The 14927-nt window shown below is 36.8% G+C and overlaps 1 protein-coding gene across 1 annotated transcript in view; it reads left to right on the top strand.

Annotated features, from left to right (window-relative positions):
* Positions 1 to 10639, top strand: part of LOC107674335 (disabled homolog 2-interacting protein-like) — a 91818-nt gene extending 81179 nt beyond the window's left edge. The window contains 8 exon segments of the mRNA XM_016468282.1: positions 135 to 371; positions 841 to 1042; positions 2070 to 2248; positions 3796 to 4684; positions 6259 to 6411; positions 8372 to 8574; positions 8772 to 8859; positions 10398 to 10639. Coding sequence (XP_016323768.1) covers positions 135 to 371; positions 841 to 1042; positions 2070 to 2248; positions 3796 to 4684; positions 6259 to 6411; positions 8372 to 8574; positions 8772 to 8859; positions 10398 to 10565 — 2119 coding nt within the window. The 3' untranslated portion in view covers positions 10566 to 10639.
* Positions 10640 to 14927: the final 4288 nt, after the last annotated feature.

The following is a 14927-nucleotide window of genomic DNA, read 5'->3' as shown; positions in this document are numbered from 1 at the left end:
TCAGCTCACTGGTTTAAAGTCATCATTTACTCCAGACCTGTATACTGTATACTTTTTTTTTTTGCTGTAATAAAAATGTGGTATTTGCTCTCATATTTTTCTGATCATATCACTTTATTGTCTGTCCACTCTAGCGTGTTTCCTCGGGAGCTTAAAGAAGTGTTTGCATCCTGGAGGCAGGAGTGCAGTAACCGAGGACGACCGGACATCAGCGAACGCCTGATCAGCGCATCTCTTTTCCTGCGCTTCCTGTGTCCTGCCATCATGTCGCCCTCGCTCTTCAGCCTCATGCAGGAATATCCTGACGACCGCACCGCCCGAACACTCACACTCATTGCCAAAGTGACACAAAACCTCGCCAACTTCACCAAGTGAGTGTATTTGTTCATGCAAATCAAGGATAGAACATTTCTCACCAAACGGGTTCGCAAACCTCAGGGCTTCTTGAGGGAACTAATAATGAATTAAATCATAAACATATAAAATTAAAAAGAATCATAATAAAAACAATCAAGATAAAACACTTACTAAAAATGTGAAATATTTTATTTATTTACCTGCATGTTTGGTGACCATTAACTAACATCAGACAACTGTGAACATGATTGCTTTGTTGTATTATTGAAATATGAATTGAAACCTCAGGGGGTACTTCAAGTAAGTATTTTACATCAAAAAGTTACATCATTAAGCTATAACATATGATATGATACTGAAATGACAATGAAATTTGATGTTGATCATGAGTTTTAATGCATCATACCCCTGTGGTTGCAGTTAATAAACTCTTGTGCACATTTTCATCAGGACAAACTGTATTTACTGTGTTTTTTGTTGTAGGTTTGGCAGTAAGGAGGAGTACATGTCCTTCATGAATCAGTTCTTGGAACACGAATGGACCAACATGCAGCGCTTCCTGCTGGAGATCTCCAACCCGGAGACCATCTCAAACACAGCAGGCTTCGAGGGTTATGTTGACCTGGGCCGTGAACTCTCCACTCTCCTTTCTCTCCTGTCCGAAGCCGTCTCACAGCTCGATCAGGTGAGGTCCTGCGATTTAACAAATATTGAACGAATGTTTTGTTAAAAGTTCATTAGATTGTAATGTACTTATGTGTCTTCATGCAACTCTCACAGAAACAGAAACAGTAATTTGAGATCAGAAAAATAGATTCTGAAAATGATAAAAGAGCTCAATTTAGTTTATCAAGTGATTATCTGCTCAACACTGGCTCTGAATTTTGACTGGATGAGCTACAGTCAAAGCTAGTTATCTGAAAAAAAAAATAGAAATAGCTGATATATGCACACCAAGTTGCTAGAAACCATAAAATAGTTACAGTTTTAAAATTCACCATTAATAGAAATGTCCAGATTTACACCAACAATTAGTCATTAAGATTCACACTCCACCTGTGTTGAACTTAACAACACCCATTGAACATAGTGAAATCACTGTAATGCACAGCCTCTCTTGCTTCAAACTGTACTGGAATAACATGCTAAACTTTATTTTAAGTGGTCATTAAGTAAAAATGGCCAATCTTGTTATTATCAATGTTAAAAACAGTTGTGCTGATTTATGTTTTTAAGAAAACCGTGATACATTTTTTTTTCAGGATTTTATCGATGGATAGAAAGTTCTAAAGTACAGCATTTATTTAAAAAAAAAATTGAAATCTTTTGTAACATTATAAAATAATTTTACTATCACCTTTGATCAGTTTAATGGATCATTGCTGAATAAAAGTATATATAAAAAAAATCTTGCTGGCCCCTAATGTTTGAATGACAGTGTACAGTAAACGTGGAAAGTGGCAATATAATGCATCCAGTTAACTTGGCCAGGCTTATTCATGATAAGCTAACAAAACCCTATGAATGCAGTAAAATCACTGTAATGCACCACCTCTCCTGTCTTACAGCTTCAAACTGTACTGAAATAACATGCTAAACTTTATATTAAGTGGTTTTTCTGTAGTGCTATATTGCCTTTACTCAATGGAGTGAATTCACAATGCTCTATCAAGTTTAAATCCAGTCATTCACTGTTCTGTATTGTGTTGTAGAGTACTATCACTAAGCTGGGTCCTTTAGCACGGATCCTGCGGGATGTCAATTCAGCCCTGACGAACCCCACCGGAGTCCCCGTGTCGTCTCCCACCGAGCGTGTAGGTTCCCCCACTCTACCCAGCAGCAGCCTGTCTACCGGTCTGCAGAAAATGGTCATGGACAGTGAGATCACAGGGTAAGTCAGGGAAAAAATAGTCTTATGTAGCCAGATTTTCACTTTCAGCCTGGTCTAGATTGCAGGTTATTGTCTATCCAAAGGTAATAAGAAATATCCAGTTTAACTGGTAAGCAAAAATACAGTCTTGTGCTTCTAACTGAGGAACCAAACTTAAAAAAAACTCCAAAGACTTTGGATTCTGTGGGCTCTGGGATGCGATCCATGTGAGTTGATGGCTATTTACTGTGGCAGTCTGTGAAATCAGGGAAATACTTTTAAAGCACTCATATATTTAGGTGAGAATCTTAAACATGACACTGTGTAATATAAATAAAGCTGAGAGGAAAAACTGCAAGCTAGTAAAATCTTTATCATTTTGTTGTGGAATATGGTAAAAATTAAGTTGTAAAATGGGTCCCAGGCAAGGCTTTTGTAAATGCCACATCTTCTCTAGCTGCTCGACTGATCACCCAGTGCTTTCAAAGAAGATTACTTGCATCTGATAATATCTCCACATGTTTTAATAATCAGTTTTCAGATCTTTTACTGTCTGTTTACTTTCTAACTATCTATGTTGCATTAATTTTCTCGACTGGAAGAGCACTGTAATAGCAACGTCAGGATCATGGGTTCAGTTCTCTTAGAAACACACATACTGTTTGAATGCACAGTCAGTCACTTTGATTAAAAGCATCCGTCGAATGCATAAATGTACTGTTTAAAAGTTGTTTGTTTTTGAAAGAGGTCTTTTATGCTCACCAAAAATACAGTAAAACCCTAATATTGTGGAATATTATTACAATTTAAAATAACAGTTTTCAATGGTCATATATTTTAAAATGTAATTTATTCCTGTGATGCCAAAACTGCATTTTCAGCATCATTACTCCAGTCTTCAGTGTCACATGATCCTTCAGAAATAATTCTAATAAGCTGATTTGGTGTTCAAGAAACAATTCTTATTATTATCAATGTTGAAACAGTTCATATGAATATTTTAATATGTTGATAGTTAATACACTTAATATTTTTGAGAAAACCGTTATACATTTTCAGGATTCTTTGCTTTAGAGAAAGTTCAAAAGAACAGCATTTATTTAAAATATAATTTTTTTGTAACATTATAAAAGTAAAGTCACAGCCTGTCATTTTACACGCATTGCTGAATTAAAGTATTTCTCTCCAAACAAAATCTTCCTGACCCAAACTTTTGAACGATAGTGTAAATATAGAAACTGACAATAAAATGCATGCAGATAACATTGCCAGGTTTATGCATGAGAAACAGATTTGTTTTGCACCAAGCAAGACATTGTTTATACTTTCCTTTTCTTCATCCTTTTCTTCAGGGTGGTTTATTCTCTAGCACAGTAATCAAAGACATATATTGTAATGTAGTCTTGAATAAAAGCTGACTGTTTTTTTCTGTGTACATGTTTTTTACAGTCACATCAGCACACACACATCCATTAGTCATGCAAATGAGCTAGACTGGCAAACAATGAGTTTGATTTGAATTAAGGAACAGCTGTGATCTTCATTTTGTCCCGTTACCTCTTGGACAGGTTGGTGGATTTCACACGGCTGCCCTCACCGACCCCCGAAAACAAGGATCTGTTTTTCGTAACAAAGAATTCTGTGATCCAGCCGTCGCCTGCGCGCAGCTCCAGTTACTCGGAGGCTAACGAGCCAGATGTTCAGATCCCCAACGGCAGCAAGAGCTTGTCAATGGTGGACCTGCAGGACAGTCGTTCTCTTGAGAGCGCTCCCAACACCTCCTTCAGCGACCCCATCAATGACAGCCATACTTCTGTTGGCCAGGGCACAGGAGTGTGGACCACCCGCACCACTATGGGCAACACACCCAGCGGTCCGACCCTGAGGAGGCCAGGACAGACCCCCACCACACCGAGTACAGAAACAGCCCTGGGGAGGTCCCAGCTGCTTGCCCCGCTCTCGTTCCAGAACCCTGTGTACCACATGGCCGCCGGATTGCCCCGTGCGGTGGCCGATTCGGGATCTGAATGCCAGAGCTCCATCAGCTCCCAGAGTAAAGCAGAGGAAGCAGCTACTGCGGGGTCAAAGCACCCATTCCTGAGCCAGTCCAGCACGGGGGCCAGTGGCGGAGGGGGCAGCAGCGGGGATGAATTCATTCGGTGTTCTGGAGAGTTCACTCGCAGACAGCTGTCCCTCACAGAGACCCAACACCAAGCCAACGTACCACGCCAGAACAGCACAGGGCCGCAGCGCAGGATAGACCAGCCGCCTCCAACCGTCACAAGGGGCCGTACTCCGCCCAACATGCTCAACACCGCACCGTACCCCCGTCCCTCCAGTGGAAGTATGATGTCATCATCTCCTGACTGGCCAAGCAGTGGCACCAGACTGAGGCAGCAGTCGTCGTCCTCCAAAGGGGACAGTCCAGAATCTAAGCAGCGCACCTTACACAAACAAGTGAGTTAGAGATTTTAGAGAAAGAGATTTTCACACTTCTTTTTCTTAATGTTTTTTGATGAAAATATCCTTTAAATTTTAGTAAATATTTTGTCATGTCATATACTTTAATTATAGTCCGTTTTACTCTAGCTAAAAATTGTACTCAACGAAAATAACATTTTAGTGCAAAATTAAATATGCAAACATTTAATTTAACAAAAACCTGCTTGTTGAATAATGCAGATTTGATTAATTATTTTATTTGATTAATTTCTTTTACTTGTTACAGTTCCAAAATACCCAAATGTCTTTAAAACATTTTTAACAATTACTTTGATTTGTTTAAAATCAAATAAAATTAAATGTTGTCAAAAATTTAGATGTAAAACAAGCTATAATAGGACTAGTCTATTTTAGTATCATTGAGATACTGTTATCGTTTTTGTTAATATTTTTAATTGCTTTTATTTTTATATTTTCTGTTTTAATTTTAGTTAGTCATTTTTATTTTTATTTATTTTTTATTTATTTTTTAAATATGTCGATATAATTAAATTTTATTGCTATTTTATTTAGTTTGACATTACGGAGCCCCATACTTGACATGCAGGGGAAAAAGCAAGATATTATTGATATTATTTAACTACAACGAGGGAATGAAAAAATAAAAGATAACCTTAATTAATAATTTGTGTGAAGTCATTGCCATTATATCTGTTTTTTTTCCCACATGTGCTAGCCTCCGTATGCCATCACAAATGTTGCTGTTGTTTATTTATTTGTTTTTTAGGAAATTAAACATGATTTTTGCCTATTTTATTTAGAAAATAAAATAGACTTACATTAAAGACCCAAGTTATATCTGGAGATCAAAATATCGTTGAGGATTGAGGGTCGGCACTCAGAACACCCCAGCAACCGCACAGCAACACACGGACAACTAGCATTGTGGTGGCAGGTTTTGCGAGGCAGGCGCCGCTCACATTTTTTCAGAAATGTTGTAAACCGAATCATTGTTATTATTGCTACAGTCAAGAAAAAGATTTTCAAAGTTCTGTGTTCTCAAGCGATAGCATTTTAAAACCGATCACATCCTTTGTGTCACTCTGGGTCCGTTAGTTGCAACATTCCCACGGCTAATTTAGATACCACCAAATTATCTAGCACTCGGCTGATATCCTTAAAACAAATTGGCACTCAGATCTCTCAGGGGTTAATGAGTCTTTGGTGCATCGCAACAATCAAACGAGGCTCTTTGGTTGAGACGACCGCACAGCCCTCTCGCCGTCAAAGACGAAAGGAACGGAGCAGACAAGCAGAATTAATTGCTTGAGTGCAAACACTGGGCTAGTGATTAAATGACTGCTCGCATTGTCCAGACTGTTCCTTTGATGTCTGCAGAATTAATCTTCATTAAAAAAAATGATCAAGTATTTTTCCTAGTGAGCACAAGTGTTGTTGTCACCTTGAAAAGTTTTAAGGCACTTGCTTGTGTGTATGAGTGAAATCTAATTTGAGTCTCATATAGATGTTAGCATGGCTAATTATGATACAATAATGTATTTGTGTGTGTTTGAATTAACTTTTATTAGGCTCCATCTCCTGTGAATCCCAATGCGTTGAACCGCACTGCTGTGTGGCTGCTGAATATGAATGTGCAATATTTGGAGCAGGAGGGAATTGACCCAGATTCGAAACACCAGGAGGACTTTCCAAACAAGGAGGATCTCACACCAACTGAAAAGGTAATAATGAGACCTCATCCTGCGGCACGAAAAACAGCAGTATATGCAGAAATACAGCAGGCTTACTGTTTGTGTGATAAAATCTGGCCTCCCACGGGCACACAGACAGGAGATGATGATTTCCTATAAAATATGTTTCACTATTTGTCATCTCTTGAATATGATGGACTTTCTGTGAGGACATGATGATGAATATTATTTAGGTCATGCTAATGTTGCTAGGTAACCTTCCTGGAATGACCAATCATGTAAACCTAATTAATATTCATTAGATCAATCTGACACTGAACTTTTAAACATGGTGTAAATTGCAAACTTAAGCACTCTAAACCATTTTCCTTCCTAAACTAAAGAAAGACAGAACCATCCAAGGTTTTTTCCTGATCACCCAGACTTGAGGACATTTTAAGATCAGATCTAGTTGCTTAGTCACTGCATCTTGTCTTAAACTGATACGAGCACTGTGGATGTCAAACTGCAGACAGGTAGATTCGCACTGCAATTGAAATAGACTTTAGATGAAGCTGACTTTTGATCTCTCTAGAGTTGTAATTCAGGAGGACAGGCTCAAATCACTACATAGTGGAGAGCACACGTCTGGTTCAGACTTGTCTGCCGTCTCTTTCCCCTGCTCTTTAATGAATAATGAGTCCGGCGGAGTGCACTGAGTGTGTACACCCACATACTCAAGCTTCTCCCTCAGCAGAACCCCACTGCATCCGTACTGTTTGAAGCTGTTAATGTAAGTGATACTGTGAAGATTGGTTGAATCCTCTACAGGGAATGTAGCTTATTGTGCAACAGCATTTTAGTCTAGATGCAAAATTACAAGACAAAAAAAACACACAGGAAACCAGGCTTATTATTCCAAGTCTTTGCATATTTATAAAGCAGACGGTTTCTGTATCTATAAACCCTTAACCAAGCAGAATCTCAAGATGGAGACTATCAACAGTGAGTTCTCAAAAACGTCCTTCTCCGAACAGCTGCATAAAACATTTCATACAACACTTTCTTAGACTCTGAATAGCCTGAAGCAACAACACAGCAAAAAGAATTTTCTAAATCAGTATGTGTGTCTTATTTTTTAATAAAATATGTAAACATCTCTAAAACAAGATCAATTTACTTGAAGAGCTAAAAATGTTAAGATATGCTGCCTTTATTTCTAGCAAATGCAACTTTTTATATAATATATACAGTATATATATATATATATATATAGCTAAAACTAACAATCTGCCAGTGGAGGCTATTACTCACCATAATTTTTAACGTTGATGTCTCTGACATCTGCTGCATTCCTACAGTAAGAAGTGATAGCAAAGATTTATATTGTTAGAAAAGATTTATATTTTGAATAAATGCTGTTCTTTTGAACTTTTTATTCATCAAAGAATCCTGAAAAAGTATCACCGTTTCCAAAAAAAGATATTTGGCAGGTATATTAAAATAGAAACCATTATTTTATATTGTAATAACATTTTGCAAGAATACTGTTTTTTTCTGTATTTTTTAACAAATAAATGCAGCCTTGCCGAGCAGAAGAGATTTCTTTAAAAAACATTACCAGTCTTACTGATCCCAAACTTTTGAGCGGTAGTGTATATATATATATATATATATATATATATAGAGAGAGAGAGATTTCAAGCTCTCAATGTACATTGATTGCCTGGGAGTTAAACCCATGACCTTTGTGTTGTTAGCAGCATGCTCTACTGTGAGCTACAGAATTCATCTTTGAAATATTCTGTAGCACCTGTTAGATATATTTCATACAGCTTTGCTGGATTTCCCAGGCTTAGCAGGCAGATACGAGATGATTAGCAGGGCTCTGATCGTGTAATATGCATTTCAAACCACAGCCGTACACACCCGAGAACTCCCTCTTTACACAGCTTTTGTTGCTCTATAATCCTGCTATTAGAGTACTTCATTCTCTCTTTCTCCTCCTCAGTATCAGCAGGAGATTGCTGTCCTGCAGGAAAAGCTGCGTATTTCTGCTAAGAAGCTGGAAGAGTATGAATCTCGCATAAAGAGCCAGGATGACCAAACCCAGAAGATGCTCTTGGAGTACCAGGCCCGGCTTGAGGACACGGAGGAGCGATTACACAAGCAGCAGGATGAGAAAGAGCACCAGATGAAGAGCATCATCACCAGGTGAAGATTTGGATTTGAGGTGGTGTCCGGTCTAGAAACTGAAACATTGTAGGTTCAAATCCCATAAGGGGTGATCCATTAGATATTACAAGGGTTGAAAATTAACTGTTTCCTAGATATAACCTCTGATGGTATTTAAAGTATTACGCTCTAGTTCAGTTAAGCACTTAAGTAGCATCTGAAATTTTATGTTTCAGGTTGATGTCAGTTGAAGAGGAGCTGAAGAAAGATCACACAGACATGCAGGCCATTGTAGACTCCAAACAGAAAATCATCGAAGCCCAGGTGAATTAAATATCTAATCACCTTTTATATGTCTTTAATCATTTTCAAGTCATGGCTGTGTTTATCGTAATCAAATAGTTTTCATGATGCCGTTCAGCTGGTGCATTTAAATCCAGATGCTTAATTTAAGTGAAAAATATTAGCGTTGACGCTATACTCCATTGAAAAGTATTTTAAGCAGCAATTATCAAATTTTTACATAATTATTATATGGTTTAATGAGCTCATATTAAATGAGACACTTATGGAATATATTAATGAATACTAAAAGTATTTGGTTACACAGCAGTGCTATTTAAGTGAACTGCAAAATGTTTTAAAATATACACTTTCCTGTATACCTATACTACTGTTCAAAAGTTTGAGGTCAGTGATTAAAAAGAAAAAATAAATAAATAAATAAATATTTTATTAAGAAAGTATGCATTAAACTAAGTGACAGTCAAGACTTTCACTGAAAATTCTGTTTTGCTTTTTAATGCTTTTTTTTAAATGCTTTTTAATAATTATTTATTATTTTATTAAATAATATAAAATTAGTTTGTAAGACTTTTTAATTTAACTCAATAATTTTAATGATACTGAATTAATAAAGCCAATAAAATAACCTCACCTTTATTGAAAGTAAAGCAATGAAACTGGACGGAAAACATGTTAATATTAAATATCAATATATTATTTTTAATCAGTTCTATGCAACAGAATCAAATTTAACTGTTTGTTGTTGTTGTTGTTGTTTTTTTAATTATCCAAATAATGTAAAGTCCTACAAAGCTATTATTATCAGAGCAGGTGAGCAGGATATATATATATATACAATTCCATTGCAGCAAAAGATGCTTTTTGGATCATTCTCAAATCAGGCTGGAGAACATGATCATCAGTCTGTGTCAGCTTGAGTGCAGCTGTCATTAAGGGTGCATACTGAATAGTAAAAAAAATCAATGATAACTTTTCACTCAAGTTGTCATGCTGATAATATGATTTAATGTATAATTTTCTATCAAACAAGAAAAAAGCAGCGTTTTCACTAATGGTCTTAAATGTTTGTTTCGATTGTCAGCTACTTGTTTGCAGGGTCATAGCGCCCTCTTGTGTTTGGTTTAGATTTCAGCATGATGTTATGAGTTGGTCTCTGAGGTTTAATGGTGTTAATGTATCTGAAAGTTTAATGATGAACACCCGTGTCCTCCGGGGACAATCAGCATCTTTCGTAAACAGTTTGATGAGCATAAAAACCACCCACTGTGGATTCATTTTAGCACTCATCAAATTCATTAAAGACTGTTTACATCATAGATTTATTTTCTAAAAGACAAGGAGAGAATACCGCCGTAGCTGCATGAATTTTAATTTAAACTCTGTAAATTCATTTTATGGGTTATAGACGGAGTAATTAGTCTGTAATGTTTCAGACAAGAGAGTGCCAGTCACCTTGCGTCCATTGCAGAGTACAAAGACTTTAATTAAACATTAAATATCATACACTGTTAATCACCTTCTCCTATCTGACCTCCATTAATGGTCACTCCCCACAGGAGAAGAGAATCGCATCCCTGGACGCCGCAAACGCCCGGCTAATGAGTGCTCTGTCTCAGCTGAAGGATCGTTACAGCATGCAAACGAGGAACGGCATCTCTCCCACAAACCCTACCAAGCTGCAGATCACGGAAAACGGTGAATTCCGGAACAGTAGCAACTGTTAGCGTGGACACAAACACACACAGGCTTACGGGCCTAGTGACGGACAAGGGCTATGGGTAACTCTCTTACAGTGCGGTTAAAATTACTTCACAAAGTCCCTAGTACTGGGTCGAAAATAACTATTTTTGGGAACTAATTGGATAGGACATTTAAGAGTTGCACAATGTTGTTTTTTCGCTCAGTGTATAAAGGCTAATGTGTCTTTTTGAATCCTTTTAGATTTGCCACGCAAAGATGTCCCATGATGCTTCATTCATAGCCCTTGTCACGAGAGCCACTCGGGTCACTGATGTAAGCCGTGACCAAATTCTGTATCACCTCTAGATTTGAACTGTGCACATACACCTCTTGATTGTACTTAGCATGATAATAACAACTCATACGTATGTAATTATTTGTTGAAACACTATTTTCCGCTTTCTTTTTATTGTAACTTTCATGTAAACATCCTTTTCTGACCATTTTTGTTGCTTGCGTCACTCCACGGCAGCAGTAGCACAAACCGCTCGCTTTTTTTTGTAAGGTTAGAGAGGACTTTTAAACATCGCATTTTGTTGCATACTTTTTTTGTATGTGCATAACATTTTAGTCTATATAGAGGCAACGCGCCTCATTAATGTATATAGTTTTTTATGGACTTTTCAGAGAAAAGAGATTTAGTTTTTTTTCATACGGTCTGTATTTCCCGTGCTGAGGTCTGCTGTACTTTATTAACGAAAAACAATGTAAGCTGCCATTATACATTCAGGTGCTGCTTCTAGACAGGGCAAAGATGACAACACACTTTAACCCCTCTGCATCAACGCCGTGGATAGAAATGTCCTCACACTGCTTGCTGTTCACGTGGCCAGTATTAGACTCAGTATCTAACATCATGCCTACAGTACAATCAGTGCGTGTCCCCTACGATGTCTTTCTTCCACTCTATGCACTTTCTATAGCATTAGAATGGACCCTTTAACCAAAACCTGCTTCTGTGGACTTGTTATAAAGGCTATTCAGAGCAGCAAGTATGAAGCATATAGCATTCAGCACTTCTACTGGGTGATAAAGGTTTGAGTTGATGTGTGAAGTGTATTGTGGCTGTTTTTCGCTTAAAGGTTGCGATGTTTCCTGCTCTTTTCAAATGCGGTTTGCATCAAACAAGCTGGAAGTCAGTGCAGCGCAGCAATAGTTGCATCAACCCTGCAGACAGGACCTTTGCTCCGGTATCAGACGAGCCTGTTTTAGCTTCACTGAACTTTATTCAAATCAGGCTTATGGAGAAGAGTTTGAAGACTGTCAGTGTTTCTTTGTGTATAAATGTCAAATCAAACATCTCCATTTTTCAGTATTCTCATTTTTTTAAATTTATCATACAGGCTTGAGAGAAAGTATGCTCTGTTTAACTGTTGTTTGGAATTGATTTTTTTTATTTATATTTTAAATTATGTTCAGTTGATTTATTTATTCAACTATATTTGTTGTTATAACCCCAAAATTAAGAGTACTTGTTTAAGATTGAATGCTGGGTGTGTCCAATGTTGTTAAAGTCAGCTTGAAACAGAAGTTGAGCTCATTTTTTCCATATTGTGACATATATCCAGGTGAAACAGCTTCTTGAACGAAATAAAATGTAGGGCAGGACTTGATTTTATTGATGGAGAATTGAGTGGATTGTTGGATCGTTGTTGTTTGCTAATTGCTGCAATCTCATTTGAGAAGAGAAGAGATTTCGTTGCAAGGGGAGAGCACATGAGAGCACATGAATTTAAAAAAATGTGGATTGTTGGATCGTTGTTGTTTGCTAATTGCTGCAATCTCATTTGAGAAGAGAAGAGATTTCGTTGCAAGGGGAGAGCACATGAATTAAAAAAAAAATTATATATAATGAATCATTTAAAGTAAACACTGCAATATTCCATAAAAAAAAGAATTGACCATTTTGGTTTTATGGTGACTTTACATTTCTTTAAAATTGAAGATTTTTTGGATGTTAAAATACCATTGGTGTGAGGTTGACTGTGTTTGTTCAAACAATCGAATCCGAGAAACCTGTCTGAAAACATTATATTTGCTGTGGCGGTTAGTTATACTAGTGATGCAGAAATTGCATACTTCACTTTTAAGACTTAAGGTGAGGTCTCATTTACCATTGTTCTGTAAATTTTCGTGGGCAAAATCCATTCATTACAAAAGGAATCAGTAATTTCATGTGTGGCCGATATATTTCCCAGTGTGGGGTTCGCAACGGGTTCAGGTTGGTCACGTGAATTCACCAACGCTGACCAACAGAAAGCTGCTTGGATTGAAAGTGACTTCTGTGTGAGTTGTGCTTCATATATCACTACACTATTCACTATAAACAGTGGACCTTTTTGCCTGCAAATGTTTGCCGAAATTTCGATAATGTGACCACATCTTTATACTAACCTGTTTAAATACAGAGAAATTGAAAACAAGCAAACGAAACATGTCTGGACTTCCTGTAACATAAATGTTTAAAGGCAATAGTATGGCACATTAAAACACTTTTTCTTTTTTTTTTACTCCCTTAATATGTTATGTGAAAGGCAAAGGGCTGCTGTTTAGTGCCACTTAATTTAAAGGAAGACACCTTTTCCTGTTTGGCATGATTATATATCAAACACCATGTAAAAATCTGCTTTACCTCTACATCTTTTGTATGTATGTTTCAGAGCTACGCTGACAGTTTTGCCCACATGTACATACCTGAACAGAAGACATACCAATATATAAGAAGTAATTTGTGTTGAAGAAAATGTTCAGTGCAATTCATGTGCAATTGCCTCTAGAGTTATTAAAGTTTTATTTAGCTATTTCAGGGTTCTTACTTTATCTGTTAGTTTACTGTACAGTCCAAGAAAAATACTGGTGTTGAGAAAAAGATATATTGTTTCACCTGTGTAAAGTCAAGTAAATGCTATTGACAGAATGTATATATCCATGTAGAATGCCATTGTCAAGATTGGTGCACTTCAGTGAGTGCCATTCAAAATAAAAGCAAAATATTTGTCCATGAGTGTCATCACTAAAGTCTTTCTTTAAAACATCAGCTGTAATACAACAAAATGAAATATTTGTGATTTATATATTGTAAAAACCTTTTATTTCATACGAAAACACTACTACTTTTGAATGGAAATCAATGGAGAAGGATGTTTTTGTGTAATTATGGCTAACTGGACCATGCTAACCAGTGAAACTTCGAGCCTTTGGCAAAACCTTGACCTCTTCATAATGGTAATATCACAGTCTATTAAATATGTAACAACTGTGATGTTTGAGACCATATTGCCATCTAGTGCTCTTCAAGTGGAAGTGCACAGTTTTTTTTAAATTTTGTTATTAATTTTAAGGCACATATATATTGATTAGATACAGTATATTGATCCAATTTGTATAATTTAAGATGTTGATCAAAACAACAGAATCATATTCACAAACTAGATTAGCATTTTCTGAAGAAAATAGCAGTGCTTCAAGGTAGTTTAAGTAAGGCGTTGGTTTTGCAAACGAGAATAAACAAGATAAAATGTACTTTAAACATTTTTAATCAAACATTTTAATTTAAAACAGCCATACAAGCGTGTGTGTGTGTCTATGCATACAAGGGCGTGAAATATAATATTGTGAGAAAAGATTCACGATATACTTTATAAAGGCATCAAATGGTTTTGACAGGATTGTGCTAAAGTTGTACATTTATTTAGGCCTATTTAAGTATTTAAGTTTGGATTTAGGGATGACAGCCTTTTTAATATTAAATAATATGCAAACAAAACAGGCACATGTTTATCTCACGTCAGCCTCATAAGTAAAAGGGGCAAATAAATGTTTAAAATATGTAAACAAGACGAGACCAATTACAATTTGCCTTGAAGGTTCAAGACAAAAGGCCAATTGAAATGTAGTATGCAAATATTGCGATGACGTCGACGCCGTTGATTAATTGCAGTATTGCACCAAGAACACTGCATCGATGAAGGTTTTGTCAATGTAAGATTTACTAAGTTTAATTTCACAATTCTGTAAGTGTAATGTTTACAACAACTGAACTAGATTACACACCATAAAACAGCACAGAATGGAGCAGTTTAGACTTAATTAAGAGCACAAATGTCAAGTAATCTGTATGGTTTGTTACAACACACTCAATGTTTGATGAATGTCGCTGCCCAGCAGAAATGTTTGTCACTGATGTTTGAGACCCGAAGCAAAACGTGTCACAACCATAGACTGTATAAAAACATGGACGTAGTGTCCGTGACATCACCCGTAGGGTTCCGAAGATAGTTTTTGAAGCTCAAAAGTGGGCGGAGGCGGCCGTCGCCATCTTGGCAGCGCGTCACCGCGCGTCACTC

The sequence above is a fragment of the Sinocyclocheilus anshuiensis genome, unplaced genomic scaffold (genome assembly GCF_001515605.1).
Source record: "Sinocyclocheilus anshuiensis isolate Anshui unplaced genomic scaffold, SAMN03320099.WGS_v1.1 scaffold188, whole genome shotgun sequence".
In the NCBI taxonomy this organism is placed as follows: Eukaryota; Metazoa; Chordata; class Actinopteri; order Cypriniformes; family Cyprinidae; genus Sinocyclocheilus; species Sinocyclocheilus anshuiensis.
This window is presented reverse-complemented; position numbering and strand designations above follow the sequence as displayed.